The 21470-nt window shown below is 35.3% G+C and overlaps 4 protein-coding genes across 6 annotated transcripts; 3 read left to right on the forward strand and 1 right to left on the reverse strand.

Annotated features, from left to right (window-relative positions):
• Positions 1-179: 179 nt before the first annotated feature.
• Positions 180-7343, forward strand: LOC110807685 (uncharacterized). Of its 3 annotated transcripts, none has more exons than XM_022032876.2 (12): positions 180-450; positions 802-927; positions 1136-1231; positions 2189-2292; positions 2734-2945; positions 3203-3325; positions 3410-3498; positions 4980-5085; positions 5983-6080; positions 6419-6667; positions 6790-6873; positions 7172-7343. In XM_022032876.2, the coding sequence occupies exons 2-12, from the start codon at positions 802-804 to the stop codon at positions 7181-7183; spliced, it is 1299 nt and encodes a 432-aa protein (XP_021888568.1). In that variant the 5' UTR covers positions 180-450; the 3' UTR covers positions 7184-7343. The 3 variants fall into 3 exon arrangements, with proteins under 3 accessions (XP_021888568.1, XP_021888569.1, XP_021888570.1); XM_022032877.2 differs by having other exon boundaries at positions 817-927; XM_022032878.2 differs by having other exon boundaries at positions 827-927.
• Positions 7344-8204: 861 nt separating this feature from the next.
• On the forward strand, positions 8205-9729 carry LOC110807666 (CRIB domain-containing protein RIC6-like). Its single transcript, XM_022032842.2, has 5 exons — positions 8205-8498; positions 8621-8731; positions 8831-8931; positions 9024-9078; positions 9168-9729. Exons 2-5 carry the CDS (start codon positions 8650-8652, stop codon positions 9644-9646), a joined length of 717 nt encoding a protein of 238 aa, XP_021888534.2. The 5' UTR covers positions 8205-8498; positions 8621-8649; the 3' UTR covers positions 9647-9729.
• Positions 9730-9932: 203 nt separating this feature from the next.
• Positions 9933-11981, reverse strand: RIC7 (ROP-interactive CRIB motif-containing protein 7). Its single transcript, XM_022032867.2, has 2 exons — positions 10394-11981; positions 9933-10273 (listed from the first exon to the last, which is right to left on the reverse strand). The coding sequence occupies exons 1-2, from the start codon at positions 11691-11693 to the stop codon at positions 10260-10262; spliced, it is 1314 nt and encodes a 437-aa protein (XP_021888559.1). The 5' UTR covers positions 11694-11981; the 3' UTR covers positions 9933-10259.
• A 1689-nt stretch (positions 11982-13670) lies between these two features.
• On the forward strand, positions 13671-21261 carry LOC110807687 (glutathione gamma-glutamylcysteinyltransferase 1-like). The gene is made up of 8 exons (XM_022032881.2): positions 13671-13957; positions 14573-14729; positions 16083-16321; positions 16919-17082; positions 17906-17957; positions 19146-19373; positions 19490-19999; positions 20491-21261. The coding sequence occupies exons 1-8, from the start codon at positions 13883-13885 to the stop codon at positions 20575-20577; spliced, it is 1512 nt and encodes a 503-aa protein (XP_021888573.1). The 5' UTR covers positions 13671-13882; the 3' UTR covers positions 20578-21261.
• Positions 21262-21470: the final 209 nt, after the last annotated feature.

The raw sequence follows: 21470 nt of genomic DNA on the forward strand, positions 1-21470 counted from the left end.
TATACTACTAATTTAATTAATTAAAAAAGTTATTTTTTAATTATTAACATATAACTTAGTAAATAAATAATTATTAAATTAAAATCAGTTTATTTAAATGAATAAATGTGAAAAACAAGGAAGCCACTTATATCCTCGGTAAAAAATATATAAATAAATAAAGGCCTTTTGTTATATAGCCAAGCGAAGATCAAGGAAAAGATACTAGTGTCAACACCAACAGTTAGCCGTTAATCAAATCTACACATCCCATCTCTCTCTGCCATCTTCTTCGCTCTTTCATCTTCAAACTAATAATAATAATAACCCACACAATCCATCTCTCTTTCTTTTCGCCTCTTCCGAGAAACAAACAAGCTCAATGGGGCAAATTCTGTAGCATCTGCAACTTCCTTTTTCTTTTTTCAATGGTGATATAGTCAGATTTCAATTCACCCGCTCCCGAGCAAGGTATCGTATGCAAATACAACTCTAAGCACGCACATGTTCTTGTATTTATCGTAATGGGAATTGGGTGGTCGATTCCATTTCGGGTTCTGTTGGTCTGGATATTTCCTGACGGGAGGGTGGTCGTTCGCTTTCGGGATGATGAGTGCAGGTTTATTATTGATTTAGAAGAACGATTTGGTATTATGTAAAGAATCATAGATTGATTGAGCATTTGGGCTCTGGGAATGTTTTAGTTTGAGGGATCGTAACATTTTGAGGTTATCATCTTTTGGCGTTTGTTGTTTGATGGGCAGTCAGTGGTAACTTTGTGTTTGCTTTCTTCGTGGACGGATGGTCAGTGATAAAATTTAGATGGCTGGTTTCAAGGAAATTGCAGGAACTCTTATGTGGAGAGGTGGAGGGGAGGACTTGGGGGCTTTTTATCCAATCAGACCAGAATGCAAAGCAGATACCCCAAAGACCCGCTTTAAGTCCAGGGTATTTGCACCTTTTTTTCTTCACACGATTTTACCTTCATGCCTGTTCAAGTCATAGTTGTTATCAATATTCAATTGCTCGTTACAGTTTGTTCTTTCTGTCATGTGCATGGCAGTACTCCCTTCAACTTGTGCTTTTTAAATCACGCTATATGCCATTCCTTGAGTTGCAGTGTTTCTGATGTTTGATGCTGTTTTGTATTTCATAGGCTGGGAAAACTCTTAGTGCAAGAAGATGGCATGCTGCATTCTCTGAAGATGGGCATTTGGATATAGCAAAAGTGCTGAGACGAATCCAACGCGGGGTAGGTTTCTTCTTTTAGCTATAGAATTAGATTACTTGTATTTATAGCCGTAACCATCAAGTGTAGGCTCAAACACTCCTGTGAAATTAGTTACCATGCAAGTGAATGAAACTAAAAAGTAAATCACTGTGTTCCTCTTATAAGGGGTACATTCACATTGTACCAAGTATTGTTGTAGTCTGCTGCTAAACTGGACCGTATCCAACTTGGTTTTCCTAAAATAGAGTAATTTAGTTTCATGTATCAAAGAGTGTGCGTGTGTTTGTGTGTGATGGTTTTTGCTCCCTCCTACTTACGAATATATCTGACCAAATGGATAAACTGAGCAAAGAAATAGATTATTTATTTAATTAGATTTTGCCACATAAAAGATTAGACTTCATGAAACCTAGTTGAAGCTAGTAACACAGATCTAAGTTTTTCTAGAACTGGAGGAGGCTCCTTTCTTTCTCTTTTAGTAAATTTTTGGCCTTTCATTTTTTTTAGTATAGATTTATGCATTTCAATAATTGGTTGGTAAGTGCACATCAAATGATAACACAGTCAATTTTCTGACAAGAAAACACCATACAACCTCCGAATGAGGACACATAAGGGACACACTGCTCGAACCTCATAGAGAGGAGTGAAAGTATCGACTAATCAACTAAGAGATAGTTGGTAACTTTAGGCTTTATATTAATGTAAGCAACTGATTGTAAAAAAAAGCATTATTCTTGAACCTTTCTTGGGCTTTATTACTTTTTAGAAAGACACTTTTGTGATTCTGCCACTTCATGCAATCATGTCAGATGATAGGACCATATCTCAAAAACCTCCCAGTATATCCCAGTTTGATGGGATCTCTACTAGGTGGTTTCGCCCTTTTAAATATGCATTGGAGTTCATTTATAACAGCTGCATCTGAACATGAAATACCTTTTTGTTCTCTCATCCTCATCTTATATGATTATGTAGGGTGTTCATCCTTCAATCAAGGGATTAGTCTGGGAGTTCTTGTTAGGCTGCTATGATCCTAGCAGCACGTTTGAAGAACGAAATCAACTCAGGCGATTCAGGAGGTATCATCTTCCCTTGGGTTGTCATTATTTCTCCACTAATTGATCTTTTATTCTACGTGATTCAACTTTATCCTTGTGATTTTCACCTTCTATCATAATCTATTTTTTCTACTGATTGGATACTATGATAGGTTGAGCTATAAAATTTCTTGTTCCAGTTTTCTTGATAAAACATATTTTATCTGTTGTGGTCATAATCTTGAGAACAGATATCCATGGTGAGCATATTGTGTTGTTTGACATTTGGAATCATGTTATGGTCTCAATTTGGTTCTTGTTCTTAACTTTTAAGTGTTGTAGTGTCAACTATGAGGGGCAGTTCAGGTGGCCTATCATGTTTCAATTGCTTCATTTGTTCGCATGGAAACTGGTTTGTCATTTTTCTTTTTGCTGTCCTCTATCGTAGCTCTCTTGTTTATCACTGGAAATTAATATACATAGGGAGAAGTATGGGACATTAAAAGCAAAATGCCAGGAACTGGTTCCTATTCTTGGTAGCGGAAAGTTTCTCATGACACCCGTCATTGCTGATGATGGCCAACCGATACAAGATTCTGGGAAAGATGAGGATATACAAGGTGTAGTATGGCATGTTAAAACTATGGTTTCAGACAGGAAAGTGCTCCAGTGGATGCTTACATTGCATCAAATTGGTAAGCATCTGATTCATATTCTTTTTTCTCCTCTACTGATTGTATTTCTTATTTTCATTCTATTTATTCTCAAGGTCGTACTATTGTTTTTGCTGCTTCCTAGATGAGCTGTGCCACAATTGATACAGTATTGTAGATAATAGATAGCATTATGAAAGAAAAAAATGCTTAACCAGAAAGTTTGCTTGCTCTATCTTTTTTCCTGTGTCTCAGTTTCTAAATATCATTTGCTTACAATGATAAAATTTGTGTCATAGGCTTGGATGTTAATCGTACAGATCGAGCTCTTGAATTTTATGAGAATGAAACAAATCAGGCAAGACTTTGGGATGTGCTTGCTGTTTATTCCTGGATGGATGATGAAATTAGTTATGTTCAAGGTGAATGCATGCTGTTAAATAATTTATTGCCAAAATGAAATATTTGGACTTTAAATACTTATTATGGTCCTCTTTCTCAAGCAGGAATGAATGATATTTGCTCTCCAATGATAATTCTTCTTGAAAATGAAGCAGATGCCTTCTGGTGTTTTGAGCGCACAATGCGAAGACTGGTATGTTACAAATGTCATGACATCCTAGTTTATGCTATAGATATGCTAGAAGGATGCCAAAACAGTTAAGGTCAATTTTCATTCCATTCCTAACATAATTTCTAGTTCTAATTCATATTTGCAACATAATTTCTCATGTTCAAGCTATCCCGAACCCCTCTTTAAATTCTTTGGTAATAGGAATTTATTAGCTAGAAATGGAATGTAAATTGAGGAAAATGAAACCTATATTGTTCCTTGTTCATATGGATGGTGATTCTGTTTCTTTTTGCTGATGATTTTAGATGAAGGCATAAATAAGATTCTTATCTTGCCTCATCAAACACATGATTCTGGCTTTTAAGGCACCTAGAATTGTTTATATACTGAGAGAACCTATCAAATGCTAGCAGCAGGGTTGCTGCTAGCATTGAATAACCAGTGTTCCTTTTTTTTCCCTCTAAAAACATTGGCTGGTTGTTGATTTTCAGAGTAGTTATGGTTGCAACAATGTTTCTGATATACCTGACTTGCCCAAATGTTTAGGCATGCCAGAGCTCCTAAATGTAGAAGACAGTGTAATTGTTCCTTATTATACACATCATCAGCAAATAATAGAGTTGCAGTTATTCATAGGTAGCTTTCTGAATAGTTGCCATTTTGAGGAAGATAGGTTTATATCATCAAATGAATCTGTAGGTTCTATGGATTTTATACTTACATTCCATATTATTCACCAAAGTTATAACTATTCTGGGCTTCTCTTTGAGGAAACTTTGATCTTTAGGTTCTAGCATCCAAACTTGTTGTGAGTTTAAAAATATCAAATTTCATAATTGAAGTCCATGCTAAACTGCATCTTGGTATGTACTTTTTCAATCAGCTACTTCACCTCTGATTCATGGACCTAAATTATGTCTATTTTGGATTTCTCTGTGAAGAGGCTTTTTTATTCTTTGGGTTATAGCATACCGAAGTTTATGTGTGTCTCCAAATATAAAATCTAGGAATTGAAGTCCATGCTAAACTGCATCTTGGATGTATGTTTTCAATTATCTGATGATCTCTTATTCATTGTCTACAAAATTCTGCTTGAGGGATATCCAGAATTTTGGAGTTCATTTGTGAACGTTTGACTGGCAACCTGTGAGATGTAAATCATAGTTCAAATGAGTTTATGGCTTGTCAATTACGATTCTTGTGACAGATTCAAGAGATCGGATAGTGATTATGTTAGAATAGTAATCCCAGCTTCCACCTCCATTATCAGATAACTGATTGTTTTCTCCTCTAGGAAAATGTTGTGACACCCTAATATCTTCTATGTTTGATTTCTTTACTTATTATGTGTTGGAATGATGATTGCAATAATTCCAAAGCTGTAGACTTTGAGTGCACAAGACTGATGTCCTTTCCTCCCTAAATGATCTTTTACAATAATTAACAGTTAGGTGCTTGTGCCCTGAATATGTAACTTACACTTCTTCATTTTGGCATAACAGAGGGAAAACTTTAGATGCAGCACAAGCTCAATAGGTGTACAAACCCAACTTAGTACCCTCTCGCAAATAATTAGAACAATTGATCCAAAGCTTCATCAACATCTTGGTATGTGTTTTCTTTGTATTATTTTCTCATCTTTTATGCTTTAATTCCAACTGGACAAGAAACGATGAAAATTATTAAAAAGAAGTTTCTTGATTTCTTCTTAAAGTAGCATTTTGCAGTTCACATATCAAATGGAAAATTTTGACCTAGATCTTTGGATTTTACTTGTCTAGATTAATTTAAAATAAGGTTTCCCTTGTCTTCTTTTTGTTGAATGTTCATATGTTTATTGAACTATTTACAAAATTTTTTTACTTAATATATATTTTTTCCCTTTTCTATGCACAAACTTTAACAATTTCTAAGCAAAGGTTTAATTGCTTGGGAAATTTACACCTGCTGTTAGGAATATATTCTCTTAGCTTGCATGCCATTGCAGTCATGTACTAAATTTAAACTTGTTATTTTATGTACAGAAAAGTTTGTCACATGTTCGTTATCAAGTTCATTTTTTGCTATGAAGTCTTATAGTCATAAACAGAATTTTAAGTCAGAAGTTTGGCTGAAATATTTCATGAGATTTCCATGAGTTTAATGCACTCTAATTCTTATTTCAAGAATATTTTGTGGTTGTTGGTAGATTCACAGAAACACGATTTAAGTACTCATTAATTATGATTACAAAGTTATTCTGGTTTGTCATGGCTGCAATATCAGAAAAACATTTATGCCATAAGGAGATTGCTATGCTAAAAACATTTATGCTAAAAATTTCAACTTAAACACTCAAGTACGTCAAATGTTTTAGCACAGCAATCTCCTTATCATTTATGCCATGAGTAGTAAGTTGAAGTTTTTAGCATAGCAATCTCCTTATGTTTTGTCCTCATGTTCGGGTTCTTTCCTTTCCTTAGTATAGCATATATATAGACAATTTCATTTGCTTTTATCTGGCAGAGGATCTTGATGGTGGTGAATATCTGTTTGCATTTCGGATGCTGATGGTACTTTTCCGAAGAGAATTCTCCTTTGTTGATGCACTGTATCTTTGGGAGGTAAGGAGAGAGTATTGCACTCACTTGAGTCATCTTGATCTCTGGCAGAGTTTAGTGTTTGTTAATCTTATTTACACTGTTCTGAAAAAATAATTTACATAAAAAATATGTTGTCTAAATAAAAATGTGAATTTCCAAATTAATTTTACTTGGTGGAATTAGAAGTTGAGTGAGATTGATGGAATTGCAAGTTGATTTGTATGATCCAGACATATATACATACAATTTGGGCACAAGCTGGCCAGAATTTTATTAGTTTGTTGGAGCATGCATTCTGTACATTTTTTTCCTTTCCTGCAATAAGCTTATACTAAGACAGCAAGATAGATTGTTTTCAGCTGATGTGGGCAATGGAGTACAACCCAAACATCTTCGCAACATATGAGGAACCAGAGAAGAGTACTGCCACTGCACCTGAATTAAATGATAAGCATCTGAAGCAATGTGGAAAATTTGAAAGAAAGTATGTGAAGACTGGGAGTACAGAGGAGCACAGTGCACTTGCTGTTTTTGTTGTTGCAAGTGTTCTCGAGACAAAGAATAAGCAACTTTTAAGGGACGCCAAGGGTCTAGATGATGTTGTGCAGGTCTTTCCTCTCTCTCTCTCTCTCTCTCCCCCCCCCACCACCCCCCCCAAATCTTACACAAGCAGCACGCATTGCACACGTGTTGCAGCCACCAGCATTCATCTTTTGTGTTTCGTTTTCAGATATTGGGGAACATCACAGGCAATCTAGATGCTAAAAAGGCATGTAAAGAGGCACTGAAGATTCATGACAAGTACTTGAGAAGGGTAATCTTCTATTCTATTTTCTTATGGCTTCTTGTGCTCCACTGTGTTGATAATTTCACCCTCTTTCTCTCTCTCTCTCTCTCTCTCTCTCTCTCTCTGAAGACATACATATAACTCCTGCAAAAGGAATATGTGCAATTTAATCATTTGAGAAAAGAACACAATTTCACTCATGTCTAATATATGTTCATTTTGTTTCTAACAAGCAGGATATTTGTATATTATTCGTATGTCAGTTTCGCAATTTTTGTTGTTTTGGATGGCATTGCTCACGGCTTATAGCTATTGATGTTTGCAGGCCAAGAAGTAAGAGATTGCTTTGGGGAGTTACCTACCTGTAATCCAATTTTGGCTTGAAATTTTGATCTAATTTTTTGCTTGAGATCGACATGTATTTTTATTAGAATTCTGTGTCAGAGTTGTTTGTAGAATTGGCAACAGGTGCAATTTACTGAGGGTTTCCCATGGCAGATGTTTTGTTTTCAAATCTTCTTTTGCCTTCATCGATGTTTTTCGATTGAATTATATATATAATTTCGTTAAAATAATTAAATATAAAATCCAAAAACTTGAAGGCCTGGTTTTTTTACCATCAAATTTTTATTTTCATACTCAAAACTTAAAATTTATATGTAATGTAATAAGAGGAGGTCGTGATGGGAATTAGAGATAAGGTTAAAAAATATTTGATGGACAAGGCACCATATATGGTTTTCAACTATTGTTCTTAAAAGATAATATGAAATTATAAAATTAAACTGAAAATCAAGATGTTATAAGATGTGAAAATTTATAAGTTGACAATAAAATGCATAAATTATAGTTACGATTAGATATTGGTTCAAATTTAATCTTACAATTAAGTCTTTAAAGCTTCAAAAATCTTTCGAGCAAAACTTCTATATTAAATTTAAGAGTTAAGGGTATCGCATATATAAATTGTTTCTTAATTTAGAACGTTCACGACGATTTTTTAATTTTTTTTTTTTATAACAAAAAAAAAGTGGAGAGAGAAGAAAATGAAAATTAGTTGTTAGGTGGTTGTAGAATACAACCAGAGAGTTTTGAGACTAAAATTTGACTTAACAAATACATGCCTTATAATTTCTGTAGAAAAAACATAACCAACCATCAATTATGAGAAAGACGAAGCACAGCCTTTGATAATCATAACAGAGAGCTATTTAAGAAAAATGAAGTTTCTAATTTTAGTTTCCTTTTTTAGAAGAAGAAAGAATTCACCATCATCGTCATCTCTATCCTCCAATTTTTAATTTAATTTAATTTAATTACACCTAAATTTTCGATCCTTTTCTTTTTTTTTTTTTTTGGGTGTTTGATTATTGGCCGATTAAACCAGATGCTTTGCCACCAAATTAACGAAACTCTTGCTTTAAACATCATTTTTCCTTCACTAATTCTTTCCTAATTTTCTCACAATGACTCTTTTTCCACTAATCATTTTCATTTCATCTTCTTTTTTCCTCCACTAATTATTAAAACCACTTCTTCTTCTTCTTCTTCTTCTTCTTCTTCTTCTTGGGTATATTCAAATCCATTTGTTTTCTGAATTCAACATGACTTGCTGCATTTTTTTTTATATTGCAGCCTGGTTTGTATTGAAGGTACACACACACACACATATATATATATACACACGTATATGAAATGTTTATTAGAGAAACTATATATTGTATAGCTCTAATAATTTTATTTATTTTCTTTTCTTTTCTTTTGGTTTCTCCAGAACTTCTAATATTCAAGGGGAAAGAAATCATGTCAAAAACATCTGATAAAATGTCAAACAATAAGATGAAGGGACTCTTAAAGGGTCTCAGATACATCTCTCAAATATTTGGTGATGTCATTTACTCCATCACTTTCTAATTATAATCTTTAATTACTTCATTAATTAGTTATTTATTAATAAGAGAAATTAATGTGACTTGATTTGCAGATAATGAAAAAGAGCCTGAAATGCAGATTGGTTATCCCACAGATGTAAAGCACGTCGCCCATATAGGATGGGATGGACCCTCTGTTAACTCACCAAGCTGGGTATACCCCTTTCTTTTTAAAAAGGGAAAAACAGTTCAAAACCTGATTACAGGGCTGATTAATTAATTTAATTATTTATTATTATTTTTCAGATGAATGAGTTTAAGGGACCATTAGATAGTGCTCCCAAGGATGATGCTTCTGAAGGTATGATATGTTGATGTTTTCTTCACTTTTATCTTCATTATCAAATAATTGATCACATTACATGCTTTGCTTCGAAATGTTTGGCGTAGATTCAAGCCGAAAAAACACAACCTTGCAGTATTCTCCAGGCCGAGATTTCCCAGCATTGCCTAAATCTACAAGACATCGCACGGTATCAGATGGTGCGGCATCTAACTCGCCTACTAAGGAAAAATCGGATAAACCTAGGCAATCAAGACGATCCTCAAAGCAATCGATTAAGGAATTATCGGAAGGAAGCACCAGATCATCCAGAAGAGTCAAGGAAGCATCATGCCAAGGCATTGACTCTCCCTCTCGCCACAGCCTTCCTGACATCCCCAAAAAATCTAGGCGGAAGAAATCTGACTCAGTTGGAGGTGGATCTACAAGATCATCCCGGCGAGCTCATGCATCCGACTCGGACCAAGTTCCAGACACAGTGTCAGAACCCGGATCCATATCAATCCACAATGGCGAAGACAACTGTCTAAGCTCAAGTCTAGATGGTTATGGAAGAGAGGAAAGGGGATTCAGTAGAGTTTCTTGAGATAAGTTGGTTTCATTTCTTTTGATTTGTTATAATGGTTAGATAGAATGTTTGTAATAGTAAGCCAATACTCCATTTTTCTACCTTGGTTATGTTTAAAAGAACCTTTCTCCCAGCTTTAATTCATTTATATGCACCAATACTCATCAAGTCTGTTCGTTTGAAGGTTATCCTAGTTTGGATTTTCTTTATTGCTATTTTCAATCTCTGATTCAACCACGAATACCCTGTTTTTGCAAAAATCCCTTACACCCTTTGGTAGCCCAATAAAACTTACCAAGAGCAAAATAAAAAAAAAAAATGATCATGCGCATTGTATTGCGGTAAGAAATTAAGATAAGAAGAAAATTCGCAGTGAACAGTGAATAAAACAACTTGGGTTGAAACCCAAAATTCAAAGAAACATTGCAAATTAAACAAATACTTTAACTCTATTAACTCAGAGATAAGAAGGGAAACTATGTATGCAATTGTCATTTAGCAAAAACCATAAATTTACATTTTTTCCCCTAACCCAGTAAAAAAAAGTAAGCTGAACACCCAAAATCAAAATCCTATTCCAAAGTGTTACCTGTTGTTCTTCTCTGTTAGTAAAACCATAGGTTTTCTTTATTCATCCTCTAATTCCTGGTCAATAGTCAAGCAAAAATCCCAATAACAATCAAAATGACATGACAAGTAGGTAATAGAAGCCCTGAATGATGAGAAGAAGAAGATTAGAAACCCATAACACAGGATTTAGAGTACCTGTGTTGTTGCAGAGTTTGAATTGCTCTAGTCTGCTGTTACCCTTTTTGGGAAAGTTCTGTTTCTCGTCAAAACACAGGCCTGGATTCCCGCTTAGCTTCAATTTCTCCCCAATTCTAGTTCTGAATTGTGCTGAAAACGGTATCCTCCCACTCAGATTGTTGTTCTCCAAATTGATTTCATTGGCATTTTTCAACAATCCAAGCTCCTCTGGTACTTGCCCTTCAAGCTTGTTGTTGTCAAGTCTCAGGTAACAGAGATTTCTCAAATGCATTCCCATCGATGCCGGAATACTCCCAACAAGTCCCATGTTCGAAAACCCAATTCCCAAAATGCCCCCAAGGTTTTCCCAAATTCTCGGGATTTGTCCACCAAGGGAATTTCCACTCAAATACACGTCTCTCAATCTAGGCATATCTGCCAAAAACAGAGGCACTCCATAGTTCCCGAAGCGATTAAAGCTCAGATCCAGAAACTCCAAACTCTGCAATCTCCCCAAGCTATCTGGGATTTCCCCAGAAAATCCATTGAAGCTCAAGTCAAGCTTCAGAAGCTCCGTGAGATTACCTATGGATACAGGGACATTTCTGTCAAGTCCGTTGTAGCTCAAATCGAGAATCCTTAGCTTTTCCAACTTGGTCAAATTCAAGGGAACCCCACCACTAAGCCTGTTCCTTGACAGTGAAATCTCTTGGAGACTAACCAAATCACCAACACTCTCTGGGATATTTCCAGAAACCCCGGTCCCGGACAAAACTAGCCTCCTTAAGTTGGTGAAATTACCGATGATACGATCGACAGGTCCAATCAAAGCTGGATTCTCGATGAACACTAGTTCCTCGAGACTCGAACCGAAACCCGATGGAATATTGGGTAGCGAAGCAGGCGTTTCGGTGAAGCATTTATAGAAGAAGATCTTGCGTAGGTACTTGAAGGAGGTAAAAATGAGTGGGTTGAGGGTGGAGTTTGGGGAGCAAGGCGGGTTATCTGAGTAGTCCGAGACGTACCCGAAGCTAAGCTCGGTAACGTGAACGGAATCGGGTTGGGATGAAACGGCGTCGGATTGGTTGGAGAAGTCGTCGCAAACGACGCCGTGCGGGGCGGAGGAGCAAAAGTCATCCGGGAAAATGGAGCGCCAAGGAATGGATGGGTTAATGGAGTGGAGAACCTCGTAGAGCGAGTCTTGCTCGGCCGAGTCGAGAACCAATTGTCGCTGGCCCGAGACCAGAAAGACCGAAGCGAAGAAAGAGAAGAATGAAAAGGCAAAAATGGGAGAAGAGGAGCAACAGAGAGGAGCCATGAGCAGAGTGGCAAACTCCACTGAAAGTATACGTGGTTGAAAAGTTGATGAAGCTTCACTCCGGGTTTGTTTTAGATGTGAGTATAAATAACAACGTAGCTTTCTCTGTTCTGTTCTTACCGAACGAACGAGTATGAGCAGGACAGGAGAAAAGAGAGAAGAAGGACGACAGAGACGAAAGAGATAATACCAGAGTTTTGGCCTTGGAATGGTGAAAGAGAGGGAAGATTAACTGAGTCCACTCTGTCCTGAAACAACAATACTTTTCTGCTTTTGCTGGTTGGTTAAACTTTGTTTGGTTCAGCATCTTCTCTCTCAATCTTCTGTTTTGCTGGCTGGTATTAGCTTGCGCGAGATATAAATTTACCATAATACCCCTGTATTAACGTATCTTCATTCTGTGTAATTAAGGTTAATAATTAAGGGCATTTCGGACTTTACATCATGAACAGTACAGCTTCCCAACACCCAACTCGTTGCATGGAAAAAGACCAGTTTAAGAACCAGATCGGACCGCCAGAAATAGTACTAAAGTTAAAAAAAATACGTACAAAACGATGCGTTTTAAAGTCCAACTAATAATAAACCTCGAACAAGTTCCCTGAGAATGAAGTAAAAAGAGAACGAGCTTTAAGGCGCCTCAAAAAGGCTGGGTTTGGTTGGTGGCGTACGTTCCAGTAAGTATGAGACAAAACATGAAACCAGCGGACAGAAGTGGCAGCTGCAGGAAGCCGACAGAAACGCGCCGCAGCAGCCGACTTACTGTCTCCGATGTCCTACGATAGCGACGTCTAACAGAAGCACCACTAGCCACATATATCTCCGACACGTGTCCGATAATATAGCCGAGAACCGACACGTGGCAGGAGTGTACGGAATACTGTTTGCGCAAATTTGGACAGAGATCACAGCGCATGCGAATTTCGTTCCTCTCCGGGTCGTTAACCGCCAACCAATAGCATTACGCTAAAAAATACATCGGATTCTGTGCGGGGCCCACTTAAATTACCTCTCCGAATAATTTTTTTTTTTTTTTTACAAAATTTGACACATTATTATTATTTTTTTTAATAATAATTGTACTCGGACATTTATAATCGAAAGCAAACTAGAAAGTATACGTTAAAATGGGTAAGATACAAAAATCATTAATGTCGTTGATTGGAGATACAAAAATTTTGCCCATCATTTTATACCCATTGAAGAAGAATGATACCAGATGTTCCTTTAAATTCCTCGATGACTCTTATAAAATATGCCAATGATTCATAAAAGCATGCAAAATGGTAGGTCACTTTCTTCAATTTTAGCTCAAATTGGTACCCACTATATCGACTAGCTTTTCTCTTTATTTAGTGCTAGATTTGAACATTATTATCATAAATTTGTACTTATATCATATTACATTATGTAATTCAATTGTATTTATCTAAAACTCATATTTTCCATATTAGTATTCAAGGGGGGCAATTTGTTTGGGAGGTAGCATGTGACTTTATTTTAACTTTTGATAATGTTATGGAAATGCTTAATTCACGGGCAAACACCTAGTTTTTTAAATATTATTAAATTAATTTTTAAAATTTAACATTTATTTTAATATTTTATCTTCATAATTTAATTATTAACATTATTTATTTATTTCAACGTCAGTTTTTTTATTTTTAATGTCAAAAATTAAAATAATTAATTAAAATTATGATGACTTGATATAAATTATTAAGTTAAAATTTGATTATATCTTTAATAATCGGTAAAATAAAATATGTAAGATTTTTTTCCTTGGGGAAATGAACTATAAAAGATTGAATATATATATATATATATATATGGAGTTGCTCAATCACCCTTGTAAAATCCCGTGTAATTTGGTCCTTCAAATAACGACGCCGTTTCTTGTTTATTTATTTATTTCGCTTTGGTATTCCCCGAAAAAATATAATTTTAAACTGTGGGCCACTTACGCGCGTTTCTTAACGGTGCTGTATTCTGTTTTTAGGCGGCGGGGCATTCGTCGAAGTCTCCTGTTTGAACTGAGCCGAATCCCTAGCTCTGGGAGGCAGTAAATTGACGTTCTATTTTTTTCTTTTTCTTTCCCAAGTTAAAAATCGAAGATTGAAAGAGAGCTAGCGAGTGAGAGTTTTTTTTTTTTTTTTCAAATAAAATCGAAGAAAAACGTCAGATCAAAAATGGCGACGCCTGGTTTGTATAGGCGACTTCTTCCGTCTCCTCCAGCAATCGATTTCGCTTCCTCCGAAGGGAAGGTGATCCACTCTCTACTCTTTTCATCTGCAAATTGATGGATTCTAGGGTTTTAGTTCTATCAATTGGTTTCAAGTAGTTTAGTTTTTTTTTTTCGGGGGAGAGTTTTGGACTTCGTGTTGTAAGACAGTGCGATCCGACGAGGTTGATATTTTAGTTTTTCGTATTTTCTGTGCATTAGTTTGTATAAGATTGTTTGAGATGTTTGAATTAGAACGGATATCAGCAGATAGGGACACTCAAGAGTGTTTTTTTTTTCTTTTTTTTAAATTCTAAATTGGTATATGTTTGTGTAATGAAGTTCTAAATGGGCAGTGATTCGAGTTCAGATTAAAAACTTAGTCTATTCCTAGAACAAATTATTCTTTTTGAAGTTCAATTATGAGTGGTTGGAAGTCCTATTGCCGTAAGATGAAAATTGAACTCGTGGAGAATTTGAAGTAAAATTTTTACTGTTGAAGAACTAAGCATGGATTTTTCAAAGATACTTTTCGAATCCCTTATTTTTAGTATCTGATGCAGATCAGGCATAAAGTGGCCTTAGATATTATTATTTTTGGATTATTTTATGATATCCAGCCAGGAGCATTCAACTGCTTTTGTGTTTTGTCTTGCAGCAACTTTTCATCGAGGCAATTCAAGATGGTACAATGGAAGGCTTTTATAGGTTAATTTCATTCTTTCAGACGCAATCCGAGCCTGCATATTGTGGATTGGCCAGCCTTTCCATGGTCTTGAATGCCCTTGCTATTGACCCTGGAAGAAAATGGAAAGGTCTACTCAAATACTCTTTTATTGGTCACCTGAAGCAATTTTTCTTATGAATTATTCTAAAGTACAATATTTGTATACCCGTAGTGGAAGTGATTTTTCTTATAACTTAACCTAATAAGTAGGTACAAATTTAGCATAATTTTTTTTAATAGTCTTTCGACAACTGATTTGTCAAAAGATGGAAATCTTTTCCAATGGAAAATGCCACAGGCCTCTGATAATTTTCTACGTAATTTCTCAGAGATGTCTAAATGCACGCATTTGGATGCAACTTTTTTTTTACAAGCATAACTTCATGACCTTATTTTATATTGTTAATGCTGTTAATGTTCCATCCAGTTTTTGGTTTTGGAATTATTTGGTGTTTTCAGTATTTGACTTCTGTTGTTTAATTGATAGCTCTTTTTTTGGAGAGAACAACAGAGGGAAATATCATAGATAGAGCACCAAAAGAGGTATCCATATATACAAAATATCTGTGATGATTCAAAGGAAAAATATCCATTGAGATCTACAAAATCAACCCCATCATTAAAAGAGTGCCTCTTAAACAAAATATAAAGTGATCTAAGCAAATTATCTCGGACCCAGACAGACTCTTTAGTTGATCACTGTTACCCCAACAGACTATGTAAGACGTGTTTGTCAATACTTGCTGTGTCTTGGAATAACAATCATCTTTCTTCGATCCCAAGGCAAAGATATGGCATATCTATTCAGGCTGCATTTCTTTTAACTTAGCTATTCAGGTTTGATTAACAAAAATTACTGTTGCTTTAATTTAATACAAATTAAGTAATGAGAAAATTTACCTTTATTACATTTTAAATAACCAACCATCCACACTCACCATCAGCACTAGTTGACCACTACCACTGTCAACACCGCCAGTCACCAACCATTACTGCAGCCAACTGGACTTGTTATCTGGCAAGCACTGCTAGCAATTGGCTATGACCAGATGTTTATTGGGATTGCAGCCAATCGTCAGTTGTGAGTTGTAACTTGTGTGGTGGTTGTTTATTAATCTTATTAAACTATATTTTATATATTTCATTATTAAAAAGAAAATCTTCATATACTTCCATGTTATAGGTTGATAATATTTAGAATTTTAAAAGAAACAGTTTGGGTGACTTATTTCTTTACTTTTTTTTTTTTCTTTCAGTAACTTCAAACCTGTGAAATTTATCTATCTAAATATAATTAATAAAGTTACAGTAAGAAAAGCTCGAACTTCATTACATAAATGCAGTTCAGGCAAATGGTACCTTGGATTTTTAGTTGCTTTGAAAATGATTTCTAGAATTCTTTTTTCTCTTAACTAGAAATGGTTGTAAATCTATCTGGTAGGACCTTGGAGGTGGTTTGATGAATCAATGTTGGACTGTTGTGAGCCTCTAGAAAAAGTTAAGGAGAAGGGTATTTCCTTTGGCAAACTTGTATGTTTAGCTCATTGTGCTGGAGCAAAAGTTGAAGCTTTCCGCACAAATCACAGTACCATAGATAATTTCCGTAGTCACGTGCTGAGATGTTCCATTTCTGATGACTGCCATGTGATCTCATCTTATCATAGAGGAACATTTAAGCAGGTATCAACAAATTTAAACTGCTTTGGATTTTGCCGTATCTCTTTCTTGTTTATATTTGTCAGTTTGCATGTTGGTTCTCATGCTTTTTCCTGGTTGACAATAGTTTTTCTCATTATCCATTTAATTGGGTTTATGCAACGGTTCTGTTTATTGCAACTTAGGCAAAAGGTTTAACTTCAGAAGCTTATGGAAAAATTGATCATGCATCATCAACATGTATTTAACATTGATGTCTTGCTGACACTACTGATATGATATCGGTAATTTGATGCACTGAAAGCTAATTTGGAATATGCCTTACTGTCAAATGGAGTTTTGGATGAGTAAGAGTTTCTTCTTCGATCTTGACTGGGAGGGTAATGGTGGAGATGCTTTCTAAAGTTAAATGGTTTCACTGCTAAATTAAAAAAAAAAAGAATATAACTCTCTTGTATCGCGAATTTTTATTGGAAGTATTGCTGGACCCTTCTGTTTTAACTACTTGTAGCGGGATCAACTATGTGCTTGGCAAATTTTACAAAAGTAAAGAGGTTTTGTTATCTTCTGTCTGTGTAATTGAAAATGTTGATGGGTGTCAATACTGTAAACATATTGCAGACTGGAACTGGTCATTTTTCACCTATTGGTGGTTATCATGCTAAAAGGGACATGGCACTGATTTTGGATGTTGCACGTTTTAAGTATCCTCCACATTGGGTTCCGTTGACTCTTCTTTGGGAAGCTATGGATAGTGTTGATGGAACAACTGAGCAGCGAAGGGGGTAGGTGCTTTTACATGCCTCAAAAAATATTAAAATAATGTACTTGATTAATATTCCAATATGAATGGCATTTTACTCTAAGAAACAGCACTTTCTATGGTTTCATACCATTGAGGTAGTGGTCAATGTTTGAAAAATCTGGTCGGCAATTAACTAATGATTCACCCATGCAAAAATAGTACAATGTCATAAATGTTTTCCATACAACTTTTGATTTTGCTAGGTATACACAAATATTAATGCATCTTGTTTTAGACATCTTTTTTCAAGTGAGTAGACAGCCAAAATTGTTTTTTGATGACGAAAACATACGGAATTCAAGATGAGCCAATTAGCAACACTGTCAATCAAACAACTGATCTACATAACTAGGATTCTAAGATGTGCCACTTTACTGGCTTGTACATGTCCAATTCTTATGGTAGCCTAATAATAGTTAAAGTGTTATCTATTTTAGCTAAAAACCTTAATGAATTGGATTTACTGTTATTGACTGGCTTAACGCATAACAATGGGAATTCTAGCTGTATTTTGTGTAGTAGCTTTTGAACCTACTGCTGAGTACTTTATTTGGTTTGGTTGCTGCAAAATAAGCTTTTGAAAGTAGATTCTCTAATTGGTTTTTTTAGCAGAAAACTTCAGTGAATCAACTGTACTGATGATTGATTAGGCTCTTCTCTTGTCTTTACACATGAAAATGCGAGTCCTACCTGTATCTTATATTTCCAAATCTTGTTTACAGCTGTGACTTATTTGGTTTGCTAGTTCTATATAAGTTTTTGAATGAAGATTCTCTTACCAATGAGGCTTTCTTTTCCTGTAGGTTCATGCTTATATCTAGGCCACACAGAGAGCCCGGAACACTTTATACTCTGGTATGACTAATATTATGGCAATACTGCAACTGTATATGCACATCCTATCAAAGGTTTTGTCTGTTGTCATAATTGCTTCTAAATTTTCTTGGGTTACCAATACATTTTTTCTTCTTTCAGAGAGGATGTTATCCTTAACATTATGTTTGGGTAAAATTGGTGAAGGAATGGAGAAGAAAGGAAAGAAAAAGAGAGAAAAAGAAAATAGTGGTTTTTAAAGGAATAGAAAAGAGAAATATTTCTTTTATTTAGATAACTAAAAATTTTGAGAAGCAAAGGAAAATAGATGATTTTTTTTGTAATATTTCTTTTGGTTTAGTTTATTAAGGAAAGGAAATGATTTGTTATGAGAAAATAATTGATAATGTTTTTTATTAATAGAATAAAAAGTTATGTAGTAAGGAAAAAATATAAAATTTTCTATTTAAAACTTTTAGGTTATTTTCTTTTCCTTCCTTTTTCCCAGTAGGAAAAATGGAGAATCAGATTTTAGGGGAAAGGGAGGGATGCTCTCTGTACCTTCATTCCTTTAACTAATTTTTATATTTAATCCAAACAAGAGAAAGGAGGGTGAGAACATTTTCCTTTCCTTCCTTTTCCCTTCATTTCTCTCAATACGAGTATGGTCTAAGGGGCCAGATACATTTATTCTGCTACTTCCTTTCTACATTATTTGTCTTATTTTGAATTCAGACACAACGAAAAGTATGTCAACAGTGTACGAGAATGGATCTTTATATTTATTTTGCTGCATTATGAACTTCAACTACTCGACATTTGTAGTTTACCTTTCATGTGGAACAGAGTGGACCAAGATGGCAGAACTCACTGCTTTGCTTGTGAAATGACTTGCATGTTAGATGGACTCCTTTATTTTGATTAGTGGTTATTCTGAAAGGGGTCGCGATAGATAAATTCTAAGAATTTCATTCAATTAAAATAATCATACTGCATTTTGAAGCTGGAATAATTAAGTTTTACTACTGATTGGATGGTAAGACTACAATTAGAAAAGTGTCTGTCTGTAAGGTCTTTGTCAATGTCAAATCTTTAGTATATTATCTATATAGATGTCTAACTGATTAACCCTGATTTGCATGCATGATTTGAAGGCTGGATTGGTTGAAACTCTCGGTTGTCCAGATTCTGTGTTCTAATGAAGGATCTCACTTGTGATTTGTTTCTCAGAGCTGTAAGCATGAGAGTTGGGTCAATGTTGCAAAATATCTAATGGATGATGTTCCTTTACTTGTAACGTCAGAGGATGTGAAAGATATTCAAAAAGTCATTTCAATTGTTCTCATGTCACTCCCATCAAAATTTGAAGAGTTTATTAAGTGGGTGGTGGAGGTTCGCAGGCGAGAGGATGGCAATCAGAGTCTAAGCTTAGAAGAGAAAGGAAGACTAACTGTGAAGGTAGTAGAGCTTTACATTCAATTTCTCTTTTTCTTTAAAGAACAAACCACGAGTAGTACGTCTCTCCTCTTTTATGTTTTAGAGTCTGATTGCCTTTTAAAACTATTTACTTACAGGAACAGGTACTGAGACAAGTCCAGGACACAGAACTATATAAGAATGTGGCAGCATTTGTTTCTTCTACGAGTTCATGTTGCAGAAGCAAGTCAAATTTGGGTCACGAAGACAAACTTCCTGATATTGCTGCCAGAGTCTGTTGCCAAGGAGCAGAAATTCTGGCAGGGAAGTACAGCTCTTCTTCACAGTATTGCTGTAAGGAAACATGTGTGAAATGCTTCAAGTATAACGGTGACAAGCCCGTTACATTGGTCTCTGCAACTGTAGTAGATGGTAGCAGTGAGCAGGGGGTTGACATGCTGCTTTCTTCATCTCAAATGAAAATGAATTGTTGTGGCTGTGGCCCAAATAACTTCATTGGTATGTACCCAGCAGGTAGCGATGTACTAACTGCACTTCTGCTTGCCTTGCCTCCCGAAACATGGTCTGGCATAAAAGATGAGAAGCTTGTGCAAGGAATGTATGCTCTTGTTTCAATTGAACATCTTCCCACTTTGCTTCAAGAAGAGGTAATGGCTGTATCTAGCTTCATTGTGAACTTGGTTGATTCGGTGCCATCGGGTGTTTGTCTCAAAACTTTTAAGGAGGTTGGATGAGATATGTTAGTGTATAAATTTTTCCAAAAGAGAAGCATGTTATCTTTTAGTACGTGTGTTTGTGATGCTTGCATCCTTGTAGGGAAATGTTAACTAAGCCTGAGTACTAACTGAACTCGATAATCATCATTAGTGTTTATAGTGGGAAACTGAAACAAGAAATACCTCATGTATACATATTATGTCTTAAGACGCATGTTTGCATGTACATTTAGGTCATCATTTGGATGTATTACGTAATGTTGGTTGTGATTTGGATATTTAGTTAGATATATTGGTAAAATTAGTTCCATAGCTTTTTACCATGCATAGTTTTCCCTGGGGACAATATACATAGCATTGGCCTTAGAAACTGTATCAGGGCCAGTCTTAAGATTTTTGGTGCTCATATATCTATGTGGCAGGTTTTGCATCTAAGGCGTCAGCTCTTCCTTCTCAAAAGATGTCAAGAAAACAAGATGGATGAGGATCTCGGTGCACCCACATGCTAGCCCTTGCTATTCCAGTTTCTTATTTTTCTCGATGGCTTATTCAGATTTGTAAAGCATTATGTATCACTGAATTTATTAACCTGTTGTATTCTCATTTTCTCGACAACCTACTCAGACCTGCAGAGTCTTATGTATCACTCTGGGAAGGCTATTTCTTGCCCTGTTCTCTGTTTGCTTACCGTGAAGACAGACATATGAATTATATGTTGGAGAATAAAATTTCTTCATGAAGCATCATCAAAATTTATTGAAGCATAGAGAAGCCTTTTCCTAAGTTTCATATTGCTGAATAATCAGGCATGGTTTACTGGAGATTAACATCCGGGTACGACAGGATTGAGTCTTGTGTAACCATAGGATATCATTTTGATTTTTGAAGACACCTATCAACAATGTAGATTCTTAATTCAAGTTCAACGGCACTACATGACCTTCATTGAAGGGTGTTTACACATGTTATGTTCTTCATGTGTGGAACATGTAATTGGTAAGCTGACATGATCTCGGCCTATATATTAGTGCGTTTTTGCACTCTCTGCCTCTGTATCTGAGCTTATTCAATAAGTAGTTGACAGGAAAAAAGAGTATTTGTGATTGATGCCCTTCATCTCGGCCACGGTTGTATTACTGTGATTTTCGATTATGTTCTCTATCGTCATGAATATGAAACAGATTTTGGTTTCATTCTCTTTAAATTAAAAATGAACTGTAATTACATTTAGCCATTGAATTCTTTGCGTATGTACATTTGAAAAATTAAGTTTCGAGATTTGATACCAGATATTGTTTTTAAAATTTCGGTGTAAAAATTTTATTTAGAAAAATTGATAAGTTTATTTAAAAGTTGTCGATAATAATTAAAAAAAAATATTATATTTTATATTTTAAATGAT

The sequence above is a fragment of the Carica papaya genome, chromosome 3 (assembly GCF_054855325.1).
Source record: "Carica papaya isolate Zhongbai chromosome 3, ASM5485532v1, whole genome shotgun sequence".
NCBI lineage: Eukaryota > Viridiplantae > Streptophyta > Magnoliopsida > Brassicales > Caricaceae > Carica > Carica papaya.

Coding starts and splice junctions, on each gene's coding strand:
- RIC7 (XM_022032867.2), bottom strand. CDS start 11,693: ATGGCTCCTCTCTGTTGCTCCTCTTCTCCCATTTTTGCCTTTTCATTC.
- LOC110807685 (XM_022032876.2), top strand. CDS start 802: ATGGCTGGTTTCAAGGAAATTGCAGGAACTCTTATGTGGAGAGGTGGA. Junction 2,293..2,733: donor CAACTCAGGCGATTCAGGAG/GTATCATCTTCC, acceptor TAATATACATAG/GGAGAAGTATGGGACATTAA. Junction 6,081..6,418: donor ATGCACTGTATCTTTGGGAG/GTAAGGAGAGAG, acceptor GATTGTTTTCAG/CTGATGTGGGCAATGGAGTA.
- LOC110807666 (XM_022032842.2), top strand. CDS start 8,650: ATGTCAAAAACATCTGATAAAATGTCAAACAATAAGATGAAGGGACTC. Junction 8,732..8,830: donor ATACATCTCTCAAATATTTG/GTGATGTCATTT, acceptor CTTGATTTGCAG/ATAATGAAAAAGAGCCTGAA. Junction 8,932..9,023: donor CTGTTAACTCACCAAGCTGG/GTATACCCCTTT, acceptor ATTATTTTTCAG/ATGAATGAGTTTAAGGGACC.
- LOC110807687 (XM_022032881.2), top strand. CDS start 13,883: ATGGCGACGCCTGGTTTGTATAGGCGACTTCTTCCGTCTCCTCCAGCA. Junction 19,374..19,489: donor AAGGAAGACTAACTGTGAAG/GTAGTAGAGCTT, acceptor ATTTACTTACAG/GAACAGGTACTGAGACAAGT. Junction 20,000..20,490: donor CCACTTTGCTTCAAGAAGAG/GTAATGGCTGTA, acceptor TCTATGTGGCAG/GTTTTGCATCTAAGGCGTCA.